Source organism: Mustela erminea, chromosome 9 (genome assembly GCF_009829155.1).
Source record: "Mustela erminea isolate mMusErm1 chromosome 9, mMusErm1.Pri, whole genome shotgun sequence".
NCBI lineage: Eukaryota > Metazoa > Chordata > Mammalia > Carnivora > Mustelidae > Mustela > Mustela erminea.
Window position 1 is genome coordinate 19940561 of NC_045622.1, and position 17595 is coordinate 19958155.

The following is a 17595-nucleotide window of genomic DNA, read 5'->3' on the forward strand; positions in this document are numbered from 1 at the left end:
TTCAGCTCAGGTCATGATCCCAGGGGTCCTGGGATGGAGCCCCGTCTGTATCAGGCCCCCTGCTCAGCGGGGAGCCTGCTTTTACCTCTCCCATGCCCCCTGCTTGTGTTATCTCTCTCACTGTATCTCTTTCATCAAATAAATAAATAAAATCTTAAAAAATTATGTAGAAATGTTATTAACTGTAGGGCTAAAACTTAAACTATCTTTTCATTAACAAACTAAATAATTGTATGGTCTCATAACGGAATAACACACAACAATAAAAAAATAATATAGCCACACATGCAATACTATAGATAATTATCACAGGCTTTATGCTGAAGAAAAGAAGTCAGAAACAACAAAGTACATGTTTATGTGAACTTCAAATATAGGCACAATTAACCTATGATAATTAGAGTCAGAATAGTTGATATCTTGGGGCGGGGAGGATGAGGGCAGATAGTATTTATGGCAAAGGAGCAAAAAGAAGCCTTCTAAAGTAGATGAAAATGTTTTACATTATTATCTAGGCTGTGGTTACATATACATGTGCAAAAATTCAGTGAGCTATACACTAAAGATTTGCACACTTTGCTATATGAAAGTTAGACTACAAAAAATTTTACAAAAAAATAATAAAATAAAATAAAGTAACATAAAAAAAATTTTAAAGGACGGTTTCTGTTATTTTTCATTACCTACATTGTACTGCATACCCAGGATATAACCAATACACCAGCCCACGCCTAAATCCTATGTCCCCTGATTTCAGGTAACTATTCAGTTCTATCTAAAGTACAGTCCTCCCCCACGTGTTCCTTATTTTCCTTGCAGCAACATTGATCAGAATCAAAAGGCAAAATTAAACACTGATCCAAACTTCCCTTATTTCCCACTAGACGTGAACTTTCCTAAGGAAAAGTTCATAAGTAAAAATATTTCCCCAGCGCTTCATTTATCAATGCTTCCCGAAGAAATCTTACCACTAATGGTGAGTTTATATCCAAAAAAAAAAATTGTTCTTTTGATTTTTTTATATAATGCTTTATTTCCCATTACATAATACTATACATTTATGAACTTCTCCTGAGATCACCATCCCTTCTCCATGCACCCCATTATTAGAATATGATGGCTATCTCCAAAGCCTGAAAATTCAGTAGCACTTGCCTCTCCTAATAAGCAGAGGCTTGGTGCAGCCCTGATAACTAAATATGTCCAACTACCTGGTGCTCTGTTACATCCTCCACACCAGTGTCAGTTAGTAAAAATGTAATGTGAGCAACATATGTAATTCTCAAACTTCTAATAGACACATTAAAAAACTAAACAGAAAATTTCATTTTAATAATACATTTTATTAAACATAATAGATCCAAAATGTTATTTCTACATGTTATCAACATAAAAAGTTGCCAGCAAGATAGCTTACATTATTTTTCATATTAATCCTTCAAAGACCCAGTGTGTATTTCACAATTATATTCCTGACTTGCTGTGTGTCTTAGGTTCAATGCTCAGTGCCATTCACAGCTAGTGACTGCCATATTGGATAGTGCCAATTATCTTGGACTACAGCCAAGGTAACCCTTGAAATAAGACTCCAAATTCTTTCTGTTAGTCTTTAAATAACATATGACACCTCCACCACACACCTTTACACCCCATAAAATTAAATTTCTGTCCTCTGGAAGTTCTAATTCACTAAACTATGTCTCTAGGGCTCCACCCACCAAGTCAGCGGACACCATACTTGCCTCTCTGAAATCTAACATACTTTCCAATTACACACTATAAAATTCATCAAACACTGATCTTGTCATTTTGCCAAGACCAACTCAACAAAATTTTTCACCTCCTACTCTCTTGCAAAATGTGATATATTAAAATTATCCTGTGAAAAGTGCATGAAATTACTGTGAATATATTCATAACTTAAATGTGCTAGGTCAACCAACATGCAAAATGAAATCTTCCAAGAAAGAACTGAGGCAAAAAAACATGGCATAGGGGAAAACAAACTGGATTGGGATTCAAGCAAGGTTTTCAGTCCCAGCTCTGGCACCAGGTAGTTTTATGTTCCTGGGAAACATTTTGAATGTTTCTGACTCTGCAAAGTGTGATGTTTTATATAAAGGCACTGGATCAAATGATTCCTAAGCCCCATTCAATGTTGAATACTCTAAAATTATACCAATTATTTTTCATAAAATACAGAAAAAAGAATTGGGGGATTTGTGTAGGGGAGAATCAGTCCATTTGGTAAAGAAAGTTAAAATTTCCTCTGGCATATAGTTTAGAAAGAAAGTACTGGAGCTTGGATTCCTCGTTTTAAAAAAAAGTCAGAATAATAATAAGTAATAATAATAAAAACACTATAATATTGAGATCTTTTATCTCAATTTCTAATATTTTTTCAAGAGAAAGTTAATCTGCCCAAGGTTTTCCTCAGGGAAAATTTGACATCCTTATTCCTCAGACTATAGATTAATGGGTTGAACATTGGCACAACAATGGTGTAGAACAAGGAAGACAATTTCCCCTGGTCAAGGGGCAAAATAGAAGGTGGTTTGAGGTACATAAAGGCTCCGGATCCAAAGAAGAGAGAAACAGCAATTATGTGAGAACTGCAAGTACTGAAGGCTTTAGACCTGCCTTCAATGGAGCTAATATGGAAAATGCTGGAAATAATGAAACCATAAGAGGTAAAAATGGCAATAACGGGCACCCCAATGCCAATGGTCACAACAATAAAGACCACCAGCAAATTTATATATGAGCTATTGCAGGAGAGCTCAAGGAAGGGAAGGATGTCACACATATAGTGATTGACAAGGTTGTCAGCACAGAAGGTCAAAAATAATATATTTCCTGTATGGGCCACAGCCCCAAACACCCCCATCCCATAAACACCCAACAAAAGGAGGAAACACACCTGAGGAGACATGGTGACTGTGTACAGCAGTGGTTTACAGATGGCGACATAACGGTCATATGCCATCGCCGACAAGATGTAGGATTCAGAAAAGACAAAGAAGCAGAAAAAAAAAAACTGAGTCATACACCCTGCATAGGAAATGGTATTTCTCTTTGAGACAAAACCCATGAGCATTTTAGGGGTGAGAGTAGTGGAATAACTAAAATCTATGAAGGACAAGTTGAGGAGGAAAAAGTACATGGGAATATGAAGGTGAGAATTCAGCCCAATCAGGGTTATCAGGCCCAGGTTCCCCACCACCGTGACCACATAGAAACCTAGAAACAGGAAGAAGAGGGGCATCTGGAGTTCTGGCTCATCTGTTAAGCCTGCAAGGACAAACTCTGTCACAGTGGAGGCGTTATCTGCAGCCATTGTCCTCTAGGAGGGTCTGTAAGGGAAAAAGAAACAAGTCACTGAGACAGAGACAGGGCTACACACCATAGAAGTGCAGGGAGTGACGTAAGAAGACGAGGATAGGAACGTTTACTGAGTACCAGCTCTGGGACAGGCGCTGTTCTAAATGCTGTGTGGCATTGTGAGTATCCCCATTTCACAGATGAGGACCCTGCACCCAAGTGACTTGCACCAGTCCTGGTGCAGCTAAGTTACAGTAGAAGGTGAACTCGGGTGGTCCGGGTCCTGGGGTTTGACCTTTTACCCCCTCTGCTCCAGGACAGACCAGGTCAGCCAGGCACTCACCTCCTCTGCTTCCAGTCACAGGGCTGTTCTCCATTGGCTCTCATCCGTCTCTTTCATGGACACCCAAATGGCCCCGGTGAACAGAAAGTGACAACTCAGAGCTCAGACCCTCTGCTTCTGCTTCTCTACTTTGAAGATCAAAACCTCTGGTTGTCTTGCTGAGCTGAACTTGATCTGTTTGTGGCTTTGGCCCAAGTCTCTTGTCCAAATTCTAGGCATGAGACAGCATCCTTTCCTAATGCCCATGGATAACAGGAGACTAAGGAGTTTTATTCTGGGTTAGAGATCTCAGGGACATAGTTACAGAGACTCCCTCGGGATCACTGCTCCAGAGACCGCCCCCCTAAGGAAGAAGAAATGTTTGTTTACACCCTTGATAATACTTGATGTGATTTTTAATGACCCATGGAACATTTTTCATTGTGATTACATCTTTTTAAGCTATTAATTCTAGCAAGGCACCATGGGAAAAACAGTAATTACTACCTTGTATTGAACCCTTACCATGTATCAAACACTGTATTCATCCAGGACGTTCAATGAAGGATCCAAAGCAATGCACAAAAAATAATACCTTGTTTATTCCTCACAACAGTCTTATATATTAGGCCTATAAATATCCACTTTAAAAATGAGGAGTACACACAGCTTGTAGGTTCCAGAATCTTGAGTCAAACTCTGATCTACCCAACTCCAAACTTCATAGGGCCCAGGGACCCTGCTGAGCTTCTTAAACAAACACAAGGTATTTAATGTATGTTACTAACAATGCCTAATATTGGCTGCAGACACCACCTCTACCTACTAAAACTACTGCACACATTGTCAAAATAGTTCTCAGGAAATGATTTCATTCATACAGAGACTAATAAACTTTTACATGGCAACTTGCACTCGATGCCTCTTACAAGGGGCCCTTAATATTAAGGAAGACAGATTTCATACCCAAAAAATAAGTCTTGATTTGGGGGAATTTAAGCTTCAGTGTGCCAGTGGATTAAATAGGTTTTTGGTCCTGGATTAAGGACAAAAGTCCTCTTACAGAAGTTATGAAGTCAAAACACAAAGGCAGAAATCCATCTTCTTCCAGAAAAGTTCTGCTAAAACCACTGCACGCACACTGTGTGTTTGTCTGTGCACACTCATCCGTGAGGACTTGCCCACCCTCAGCTAATACTCACCAATGATAGTGCCTTGTCTTTTGATTTATACTTAGAATTAACATGTCCTAATCCTTGTTCTCAATCCCACTGCAAAAATGCTATAAACAGAGAAAAACGGTTCATTAAAATGAATGAAATTAAGCTCTCCTTGAGAACCAAGTACGGAGAAGTTGAGGGTTCTCTGAAAGCTCTAAGGGGATTTTGTTACCTCAGAGACAGTTGCCATGCCAACCTGATTTCCAAATGTATCTCCAACAGGGCTTCTCTAAAATCCTGTTACCTGATGACTTGTTCCCTCACAGCAGAGAACAAAAGAGCTGTTTTGCCCTTTCCATTTGTATAGTACTCTTGCCTTTCCAAAACTGGAATCTCTGAAATGGCTTTCTTCTTATTAGTTTCAAACTTAAACTATATATTATAAATACAACATTACAGGGCATATGAAGATTTACATATACTCAAATGCCTTTGCATGTATGTCTCATGCATGTGCGTTGGCTCTCAGACTTCTAGTAGACCATCAAAGTTGCACAAGTATGGTCCCAAATCAGTCCCCACATGTCATAGGATTCCCAGCTTCAATAAGAAGTACAAACCTGGCCAGAGAGAAGAGATGACACCTGACCTACCTCCATGTGAAATAGCTTCCTTAGCTCCTGAGAAAATAGATAGAATTCAATTCATCTTTCAGTAATCATCTGTATCTGCATAGTGGCTACTGTTAATTTTTTTTTCAATGCTCCAGGATTTTTTTTAATTTTTACTTTTTATTTAAATTCAATTTAGCTAGCACATATTGTTAGTTTCACGGCTAGAATTTAGTGATTCATCAGTTGCATATAACATCTAGTGCTCATTACATATAGTGCCTTCCTTAATGCCCATCACCCAATTACCCCATTGTTAAACTGATTTTAACAAATGTATTTGGCAATGTAATATGTGAGGTTCAGGGATACAAAAAACAAACGAACTAACTAAACTTAAAAAAAAAAAAAAAAAGTAAAAAACATGGTTCCTTGCCAGAAAGAAGTTTACAGTCTGAGGCATCACCCATATAGGCTCTTCTTCCTATCCCTGTCCCTTCATATCTCATATTTCCCAGGGTTCAGCTCTCAATTTTCCACACTATCTCCACTTCCTTTAATTCTTTTTTTTCTTCTTTTAATTTTAATTCAATTAGCCAAGATACATCGTACATCACTAGTTTTTTATGTAGTATTAAATGATTCATTAGTTGCTTCCTTAAATTTTTGATGAGCTCCTTCCTTTCATTGCTTCCACAATCCCTCCATGTAAATGGCTTTCAAATTTGTGTCTTTATTTCTTCACTCTCTATTAAGTTCCTTCCATGTGTACCCAATAGGATTTTTTTTTTTCTGGATATTTCAAGAAACTGTCCTGTGGTCATCTCTGAACTCACCAAGTATATAAACACATGTTCCTTTCTCCAAAAGTAGATGTTCTCTCAACCTCTCCATTATTTATTTGAGTGTAACCAATGATGAAGAAGTGAGAGTAGAATTCATAAAGTTATTCTGAGCCTAGTTTTCCTAGGGCAGTCCCTCCAGAAATTATAAATAGCTTTCCCTTTCACTCTGAAATATATCCTAGTTGAGTGAGAAGTATTCAAAGCATAAGTTCCAGAATCTGGTGGACCACAGCATAAATCCTAGTTCTGTGTTTTAGTAGCTGTGTGATCTTTCAAAATTTAACTTTTCTGTAAGTTTCTAATTTTTCATCTTAAAATGGGGAAAAGAACCACCACTCAAAGTGTTACTTTAATGAGTAAATGATGTTCCTTCCAGCACAAAGAAGATACAAGAAGCAGTTTATTAAAATGATGTATTTTGGGCGCCTGGGTGGTTCAGTGGGTTAAAGCCTCTGCCTTCAGCTCAGGTCATGATCTGGCTCAGGTCATGATCCCGGGGTCCTGGGATCGAGCCCCACCTGGGGCTCTCTGCTCAACAGGGAGCTTGCTTCCTCCACTCTCTCTGCCTGCCCCTCTGCCTACTTGTGTTCTCTGTCTGTCAAATAAATAAATAAAATATTTTTTAAAAAATAAATATTTTTATGTATATTATTCCTAAATTTATTAAATAAATAATACTTATTATTTATTATAGTAGTAGTAGTAATAACTGTATCCTTGGCTGAAAGCAGTTTCAGAATGGGCTAGAACAGAAAGAAACCAAGGGCAGGGAAATTAATTGAAAGCCTTACACGAGCATAGGGCACCTCACTGGCTCAGTTGGAAGAGCATGTGACTGAATCTTGGGGTTGTGCATTCAAGTCCCACATTGGTTGTAGAGACTACACAAAAATAAATAAAACTTAAAAAAAAAAAACTTTACACAAGCAGTATAAACAAAAATAAATAAATAAACAGTGCCATATATTATGATATTATGATGAAATACCAAACAGGATTTCTTATTTATATGGCTTGAGAAGGAACAATAGAAAAGTGGCACAAATAAAATTTGGTGAATTTTTCAAGCCCAGCCTGTGACAGAAATGGGAAAATAAGGAGGTGGAAGGATAAAGAATGGGGTTTTAGACAAGATTATCAACTGCTGATGGGATTTCCAAACAATGGTCAGAAAGAAGTAGAAACTGGAGAATCCAAGACTTAGTACAGGGGATTGAGATACGAATTGCAGCATCACCTGAACAGAGAAGATCACAGAAAAAAATAGGAAAATGGCTTCAAGGAGTTGTGTATAAAGACAGAATAGTTAGAGGGGCGCCTGGGTGGCTCAGTTGTTAAGTGTCTGCCTTTGCCTCAAGTCATGATCGATCCCCGGGTCATGGGATCCAGCCCTACATTGGGCTCCCTGCTCGACAGGAAGCCCAATGTCTTCCTCTCACATTCCCGCTGCTTGTGTTCCCTCTCTCACTGTCTCTCTTTCTGTCAAATAAATAAATAAATAATCTTTAAAAATAGCAAAGTAAAATAAAAAAAATAAACCCTAACTATAGTCCTTCTTTCCTGGGTTAAGTAACTTAACCCAATTAATACTTAGTGTCCCACTTTAAAACACAGGAAGAAATAAAGAAATAAAATAAAATAAAATAAAAACAGGGTAATTCCAAACTGGCAGAAATTTATGAGGAATTATACTCCCATGAATACTCATTTAGTAAATATTAGTTGAGTTTACAAAATGTCAGAAAGGTCAAGGTAGAGAAAAAAAAGGATTTTTAATTTTATTTATTTATTTGACATAACGAGAGAGCACAAGCAGGGGGAGCAACAGAGGAAGAGGAAGAAGCAGTCTTCCCGCTGAGCTCAGTCCCAGGACCCCAGGATCATGACCTGAGCTGAAGCCAGAGGCTTAACTGACTGAGCCACCCAGGCACCCAAGGTAGAGATTTTAAGAGTAAGGGATAAATAATGTTGATATAGGAAAGAACATTAGGGTTCAAAGCCAATGGCCAAGAAAGAATTCTTGAGACACCTTTGGTGCAAAAAGGTGATTTTATTAAAGCTCGGCGAAAGGACCTGTGGGCAGAAAAAGCGGCAGTGGGGTTCGTGAGGAGTAACTTATTTTATGTTTTCAGGTTAGGAGGGAGTTAGAAATAGCATTAAGTCTCTAAGGAATTTTGGAAGCAAGATTTCCAGGACCTTGTGCGGGGGGTAGCTATTGTCGGGAAATGGTCATTTATTACCATCTAATAAAACCTTAGTCATGAGACCTTTCAGGTGTATATTGGTGGGCCATATGTTTGGAGGATGACTGCCGAAACGTATCTTGGGGAGTTTAGAGGTAAAAGAAGTTTCCAAGAGAATTTTTATATGACAGGATCCTGGGGGGATGTCAAGCTAGGATTGCCTTTTGCCTTTAGCAAAGTATTAATATTGAGGCAGTTGAGTCCCTAGAGGAAGTCACTCTGCCTGTTTCAAGGACTTGCCAGTGGGCTGTAGGCAGTATGGAAATTTAATAATTTTCCTTCTGCCTTAGTTTCCCACATCAATGTTACCAAGGATGCAAGGGGAAAAAAAGAACCGAAAAACAATCTTGAACTAAGGCACTGTCTTGCAAGTCTATTCACTATTCTTCCATGTTACTCTTACTGTGCTTTGTCTAATACAGCCTTATACTATTCATTATTTCAAGATTATAGTCCAGAAACCCCAACTAGATTAAAAGCTTCTTCAAGGAAAATCCTTGGTCCTATAGCTTTTGGGTACACTAACACACTGAGTTCCAATCAGAGTGATGAATACATTATAGATGCTCTTCAAAAACTTACTGAATGTAATGGGCTTGCATGCATATAGTGCCATGAAAAGCTACATGGCAAACCCATAATTCCCAGGATAGTTTTTTACTGTCTGAAATAATTCGTCAGTGGTTCCAATAAGCAGATTTTTGATCCCTACCCAAAATAAAGTAATATAAACCACACATAATTAGGTTTACTAAAACGAAGCTTGAAACCTTCAATATGATGATAATGCTGTCTACACAACAATGCCAGAAGATCTCTGCCTGTCAAGGTCAAGGTGTTTGTAAAACAAACTTCTGCCTTTCTTAAAGGTGCTGGCAAAGGAAAGTTTACTAAGTGTCAGAAGTTACTGCAAAGACTACACATAAAGTTACTAAGCAACTTAAAATTCTCCAAAACCAAGTTCTTCCCCCCTGCTAGGGCGTTAAATTCAGGAAATGTTGTGCTAATTAGTAAAGTTGTATTAATTATTATACAAATACTGTAAAGTCTATCATTTACAAGAACTGTAAAGGGTACAAAAGAAATCAGTGTACTAGGAAATACAATAAAGGCAGAATGAATCGGGACAAATCCAAAATGACCTTCAAGTGTGGTTTCACGGAAAGGAGAAATGTAATTTGATGGGTAGAAACAGAGAGATTGTTCTAACCTAACAGAGACTTGTTAATCTGCTAATAATTATTAAATTAAGTGTCTTACGTGTACAAAGAAATCAAGCAATGTAAAAAGAAAGTAAAATGCATGGACTCCTCTCTAATCTTACTTGCAGCCTTAAAGATCCTGCAGTTTCTTTTTTTTTTTTTTTTTAACTTTTTTTTTCTTTTGTCAGAGAGAGTGAGCGCAGGCAGACTGAGTGGTAGGCAGACAGAGTGGCAGGCAGAGGCAGAAGCAGGCTTCCTGCTGAGCAAGGAGCCCGATGTGGGACTCGATCCCAGGATGCTGGGATCATGACCTGAGCCGAAGGCAGCCGCTTAACCAACTGAGCCACCCAGGCGTCCCAAGATCCTGCAGTTTCTAAAAGATCTCTGGAAAGGAAAGCCACATACCTTCTCAGTGGTATGTTCCCATGTTTTACAAAGCTTTCTCTCAGGAGTTTCATTTTGGTAGCTTAATTCAAGAGGCAGTGTGGTGTCCTGCAAGAACCATAGGCTTTGAAGACTGAAGATATGGCTCGGGTCATACATTCTTGGACAAGGCACTGAACTGCCTTTACCTGGGAATTTCTCCTCTATCAAAGGGATAGATGAAACCAAATGCTGTTAAATTCAGTGAATACTTTCCAGTACTATTTTACCTAACACGGTGACAGCTGACTTCCCGAAATATTCCTTTTACTTTCCAAAATAGAAAAACAGTATTTTCCTTCGTATGCAGGGAAAAATCCAGTTGCTCCCTATTGTGTGTCTTTCTCCTCTGAGCGTCCTTTACTCCTCACACAGAACATTTCATTCTGACACTTCTGGTCACCCAACGTGTGGGAGTTTTCCCCCACAACAATGAGCAAGTCTCCATGACACCAGCTGGGTGTCCTACAATTTAACTCAGTTCTGACATTGCTTGGATGACACTTAATCCCACAAGTTAGAGGCTCAGTCCCACAAGAGTGCCTTCAACACACACACACACACACACACACACACTCACTCTCTCTCTCTTTACTCTCTCTCTTCAGACACTAGTCCCAAGACCAGGTTATCACCTGTGCTTCTAGCAACTGGCTGATCCAAAGACCCTCTCCTTTGAGTTAGCTTAATTTGCCAGAGAAGCTCACAGAACTCAGAGAAACATTGACTTATGTTTATGAGTTTATTAAAGGATACAGATGAGCATCCAGATGGAAGAGATGCAGGACCAGGTGTATGGGAAGGCCCCCAGAGCTTCTATGTCCTGTTCAGTCATGCTACTCTTTTACCACCTCATGTTCATCAACCCAGAAGCTCTCTGAACCCTGTACTCTGGGGACTTTATGGAGGTTCCATCATGTCAACATGTTTGATCATTGGCTCCATTTTCAGCCCTTTTCTTGAGATAAAGGGGGCAGGGCTGAAAATTCTGAGCTTCTAATCATGGTTTAGTCTTTCTGATGACAAGCTCCCATCCAGGAGCTATTCAGGAGCCCACCAGAGCCACCTCATGAGGACAAAGAACACTCCTATCACCAAGGAGTTCAGAAGCTCTATGCCAGGAACCTTAGAGAAATACATATAATCTGCAGAGAACAATATATATTTGTTATATTATATCACACTTTCCTTTTGAAACACATTACCTATCTCCTGGCCACTTCTCCATTTCCTTCAAGAGCTAGATACTGATATTCCCCAGGGTTCCATCCTTAGTCTTCTAATCTTGGCATTCTATTTGTGCTCTCTAAGAGACCCTGTCCACTCCCATGCCTGAAGAAATTACCCTCTGCTAATGACTTCCAAACTTGTATTTCTATTCACATCTGAACACTGAATAGACCCCAAAAATTCAACACATTAAAAAATTATATCAGTACCTTTCCTCAAGAATTTTCTCTTCCTATATTCCCTGTCTTAATAAATGATGCTTTTTGGGCTCTTGGGCACCCAGGCAAAAAGACCAAATTAACTCATAAGAGAAAAAGAAATCATACTGTTGTTACATGTTTTCACAACATTAATGGAGTAATAGCTTTCAGATACTCTAAAAAATTAAATGTGAACCAAGGATGGTTTTATACATAGCATCTGACTTCAAATATAAAAGCTGTAGATACACTGCTATTAACTGATAAAAACCTAGTAGGGGAGCTTGTTGCTTGAGCTTTTCCTAAGGAAAAGAGTAGACAACAAGCTCTAGATTACCAAAATATTGAACAGGCATCGATAACATTTAATATTTATCTACTTGTAAATCTAAGAGTAGTGGTTGCCAAGGGCTGCAGGATGAGGGAAATGGGGAAATATTGGTCAAAGAGTTCATTATCAGATGAGTAAGTTCTGGGGATCTAATGTACAGTATGGTGACTATAGTTAATTGTACGCTTGAAATCTGCTAGGAGAGTAGATCTTAACTGTTCCCACCACTAAAAAAAAATGGTCACTACGTGAGGTGATGAATGGATATGTCAATCAGCTTGATTGTGGTGATATTTCACAATATAAACATATATCAAGTCATAATGTACACCTAAAAAATATTGTACAACATAAATATATATAATTGTCAATCATACTTCAATAAATCTATAAAAATAAAATAATAATCAAAATAAGCAAGGCTAATTATTTTTTAAAAATGAAGCTCTTCTGTTTGAATGTAAAGGAAACAGTTAACTAAAACAGGTTTCTTTTTTTTAGTAAATTCAGTGTATTTGGTTTTGGAGAAATTTCTGTTCAAGGCAGAAAGATGTAAAATAAAATCTTTTATGATAAGATTTTAAATATAGTTCATTATACACAATGACAAAAAAACTAATGATGAATACTGACCACGTTGGTGGTGACAGATGCCAAAAGTGATGAGGTTGGTGAAGGTGACGGTAATATTGATGGTAATCATCGACGTGGGCATAGGAACGATGATAATGCTGATGAAGCTAAAAATGTTCCAGGGCTGGCAGTAGGCAGCAAGCTTCCCAGGCTACAGGGTAACTCCCTCAATGGAAGAAAAATTAAAACACAAGGGAGATGTCATTCATAGTACAAAGTCTACACCCAAAGACTAATTGCCTTCAGAGAGGACCAAGTCTCTGCAGCGGTTATATCCCAGGAGAGGTTCTGCCTGTACATAAAGACAACCAACACTCCCAATCTCAGTGACCCAGTTTTATGACTATGTTGGCCCCTTTCACTGGAAATAGATTAAATCTGGTGCCTTTCTGCTTCTGGTATTTCTTAATTGCTAAAAACGAACTACCACCAAAGACTTCCAGGTAGCAGGTTGCAGTTTTCCTCAAACCAGGTATCCAGTTATAGTTTTAAAGCAATTATGTAAGGTGAGAACAAAATATCTTCCATGAATTTGCATTTCTAATGCAGACCTTTTATATATACTATTTCCAATCATATATTCCCCTCCCCAAATGCTGTTCCCCACTTGAAAAGGAAATATAGTTGTTTGTGTGATTCTGAGTGTTGTCATGTAGCAAGTCTGAGCTTCTAGTGACCTGATAAAATTACTGGTAAGATTTTTAGCAACAAGAAATGTGTGGATCATGGATAAGTTAGCTAGAAGATAAGAGGAACAAACTTAGATTTCTGTTGCCCACAATTTTCTATATAATAGGAAAGGTGCTCCTATCAAGAGGCAAGAATAAACACTGCTTCATAAGAGTATTCTGTTTTATATCTAACTTTCATTCCTGGTATTGATATATTTGAAGTGGATTTTCCATTTCTTATCATTTTAGAAAACCCGGATTTGATGGATGAGGACATGTAAGATAGCTTGTAAATCTGTTATCACTATATAGAAGAAATTTATCTCTTTTTTAAAAATTAAAACAAAGTTCAAAATTCTTGCTATTATTAATGACTAAGAAGTTAAATATCTCACTGTCAGTAATTTAAGGTGTAAAGTTTATGATAATGCAGACTTCCTTGTTTCCAATACAACAATAAGCACAACAGTATTATTGCTGTTGCTGATCAAGTGAGCCAATGTCTTTTAATGTTATATAAGAAAGAAGGTTATGGGTGCCTGGGTGGGTGGCTCAGTAGATTAACTGGCTGCCTTCAGCTCAGGTCATGATCCCAGAGTCCTGGGATAGGGTCCCACATCAAGCTCCCAGCTCCAGGGGAGTCTGCTTCTCCCTCTGACCTTTTACCCTCTCGTGCTTTCTCTTACTCGATCTCTCTCTAGAATAAATAAATAAAATCTAAAAAAAAAAAAAAAAAAAGGAAAGCAGGTTATAAAAAACATATACGGTACTGGCTAGATGGGATGCTGCCTGATTCATGAATCATTTAATAAAGCAAATTAGATCTTTAAACGAAATGTATAGTATGCTCACTTTGAGTAAAAAAAAATACAAGTATATTTATACCTATATATGTAAATGCATATATGCATTTAAAAAGATCTGGTAGAATATACATTACAAATTTAGATTCTTGGTAGTTAGAATATGATTTTTTTATTTTTGCCTGTCTGTATGTTTACTTTCCTACAATGCAAATATATCTTGTAATTTAAAAAGAGATTCTGGTAATATAGCAATAATATCCCTTCTTGGCCTTAATGTACTAAATTAAGTTTACTGAAATATAAAAATAAAGTGAGGTCCTACAAAAAGAGAGCATGGTATGTGGGAAGACAGCAGACTAATGGTCACAAATCCCGGATTCTAGGCCAGTCCTGCTGTTTACTAGTTGTATCATCTCCGGTAAATTGTGTAACTTCTTAAGTGTCAGCTTCCTAGAGCAGGGATTGGCCAACATTTCCAGAAGGACCAAATAATATAGATCTTAGGCTGTGCAGTCCATAGGATCTCTGTTACTACTACACTGCTCTGCCGTTCTAACAGAAAAGCGTAAAGGAATGGGAACATGGTTTTGTTCCAGTGAAATTTTATCACAAATACAGGCAGTGGGCTGGATTTGGCTGAGTTTGCCAACCCCTGTCCTGGAGAGTAGATAATATAATCTCTTTTCTTTTCCTGTATTCTCCGCACACTAAGGAATAAAGAGTAAACCTCAGTATTAGGCAGCTACACTATATGCCTAGAGCCTTAGCTGTGCAGACGTATAAGGCAGCAATCCAGAGATTTAGAGAGAGCAGAATTCCTTTTTAATTTCAAGTCACCACTAATAAACTCTGCGATCTTTGAGAAAATCTTAAAATCTCAGCACTTCAGTTCCCTATTACTAAAGTGGGGATAATAATTCCTGTTTTCTAAATACATTCCCTCCCCTCTTGAGGATTTTAGGAGTAGTATATGAGACTCATCTCTGAAAGAAATGTGTACACAATAAAGGATAACAAAAGTGTCGGTAACTTTTTGAGGACGAAATTAAATTAGCAAGGATATAAATTTTTTCAGCTTAGAAACAGATCTCAGAGATAAGATATCCGTAAGGATCATACCCTTATCCTATGCATTTTGGGTCATGCCTCTTGAAGAGTATGTCTCTTTTGTTTGTTTAGTTCATATCTACGAAGACAGTAGGGTCATGGTTAGATATTATTATCTGAGGTTTTATTGAATAATAAGAGATATTAATCTCTTATTATAGGCAATATTGTGTGCTAGGGACTGTGCCCTGTGAGGTGCTTATTATTATTAGTCCCAGTCTACAGACGAAAATGCTTAGAAGTAGAATAATTACGTAACTTGTTTAAGATCATGTGGCCAAAGTCAGAGCTGGAATTTAACCCAGCCCTGTCTGATTTCTAAGTCTACACCTTTAAACTATCACACTGTTAAATATAATATCTTAACACAATCATGTTTCTTTATATAAAAATATGATGTTATTAATGCCACTAGTAAATATATATATACATATATATATATATATGGGAACATAGTACTTTAATCAATTTTTATCTTTAAAAAATGCATGCATATGGTTTAAAATTCAAATGCTGCTAATGAGTTAATAATTAAAAAAAAAAAAAACTAGTTATTGCCCCAAGCATCCCTGAGCCCAGCTCTGTTGCCCAGGGGAAACAGCTTTCAAACCATGTTTCCTCTAGCATCTACCTCTGTGTTTCTCCATTACATCCTCACAATGCTCTTTGAGGATTTCACTATTTTTTAGACATTATTCATAGTCTATTATAGGCCCTGACTCATAATAATTACTGATAAATATTTGTTGAATGCATAACTTCTACTTAGATGCTGACAGTCCTACACTCCCTCACCAATTCCTTTCCATTTTCTCCCCAAATTGTTATAATACAACTTTTTATTCTCAGTACTTAATGTCCACAGTATTAGAACTCTGATAATGCAGACTGTATTGTCATGCAGAATCAACCATCCCTGCAGAGCCAAATATTGTACTTTTGATTGTTTCCTTATTCATGCTACTTGTAATTTTTCCTGAAATTATAACAAATGGCCAGTACTAAGCATCTCTCCTTTGTATTTTCAGATGCTCCATAATATCTGTCAAGTACTCCTTAAAATTATTTTCGAAATATCCAAGTATTTGAGACAAGCTACCAATTTTCATTTTTCTCCTGAAGGCCTCCATCACCTGCCCTTTCTGGGCTCACTCTACGGACCTGAGGCATGGCTGTCAGCCTAGCATTTCCTTTGCTGCTTTCCTGGGTTGAGTCCCTTCTATCCGAGGTTCTAGAATCTTCACTGAGATGTCCATTAATAATCCTCATCTCATTTCTGCTCCTTTATATGCTGTGTGATTCTGTCTGTCTCTCTCTTTCTTTCTCATCTATCAATAGCTAGATATTTATCACTTCATTAATATTTTCAAAGACCAGCTTAAGTTTCATTGATTTCTTTCTACTGTTTATCTGTTTCCTACTTCATTAAATTCCATGCTTATTGATATTATTTTCTTCATTTTGATTTTTTTGGGGGGGTTTATTAGGTTTATTATTTTCTTCATTTTGATTTTTTGGGGGGTTATTAGGGTTTATTAGGCATATTAGTAATATAAATTTATTACTGATTTTAGAATTTCCTTCTGTTCTAAAGTAATCATCTAATGTCGGATTCTCCTACTAGCATTGCTTTAGCAGAATTCCAAAAGTTTTGATTAATGTATCTTCATATTCAGTCAGTTCAAATGTAACTTCATGTGTGACTTCTTCTTTGGCCTGTGTGTTACTTAGAAGTAGAGTGTTTAATTTTTGAGGATTTGAAGATTTTACAGGTAACTTTCTGTAAATCATTCATAGTTTGTATTTTAATGGTAAGGGTACATACTTACGCAATTTCAACTTTTGTAAGGTATGGTGGTTTGTTTTGTTGCCCAGAATAGGTTTTGTCTTGAAATATGTTCCATGCACATCTAAAAGATTAGGTATTCTACTAGTTCTTTGTGGAGTGTTCTAAAAATGTCAATTTATGGGTATTTTCTATGTCTTTATTAATTTTTCTATTACTTTTATGAATTAATGATAGAGGAATATTGCAATCTCCAACTAACGGTAGACTTGTCTATTTTTCCTTTCAGCCCTGTCAGTTTGGTTCCTATATTTTGAAACTATTAATACATGAATTTATTTAGGAGTATTATGTCACCTGGATGAATTGATTCCTTTATCATTCTGAAATGTTCTTCCTTATTTCTAGTAATATTCCTTGTTTTGAAGTCTACTTTGCTTAATGCTGATATAATCACTGCAGCTTCATTTTATTGATGTTTTCACAGTTTTTTTTCCCATTATTATAGTTTCAGCTATATTATTAAGTGAATTTCTGGGGTGCCTAGGTGGCTCATTCAGTCAAGCATCTGCCTTTGACTCAGGTCCTGATCTCAGGGTCCTGGGATTGAGCCCTGCATCCTCACGCTCCCTACTTAGCAGGAAGTCTACTTCTCCCTTTCTCTCTTTCCTTCCCCCAGCTTGTGCTCTCATTGTCTGTTTCAA

The 17595-nt window shown here is 37.4% G+C and overlaps 1 protein-coding gene across 1 annotated transcript; it reads right to left on the reverse strand.

The window, feature by feature from the left end:
- Positions 1 to 2401: 2401 nt before the first annotated feature.
- Positions 2402 to 4860, reverse strand: LOC116599435 (olfactory receptor 8B12-like). Its single transcript, XM_032359267.1, has 2 exons — positions 4846 to 4860; positions 2402 to 3353 (listed from the first exon to the last, which is right to left on the reverse strand). The coding sequence occupies exon 2, from the start codon at positions 3335 to 3337 to the stop codon at positions 2402 to 2404; it is 936 nt and encodes a 311-aa protein (XP_032215158.1). The 5' UTR covers positions 3338 to 3353; positions 4846 to 4860.
- Positions 4861 to 17595: the final 12735 nt, after the last annotated feature.

Bases quoted from the DNA above. Each gene is read 5' to 3' on its own strand.
- LOC116599435 (XM_032359267.1), bottom strand. From the start codon at position 3,337: ATGGCTGCAGATAACGCCTCCACTGTGACAGAGTTTGTCCTTGCAGGC.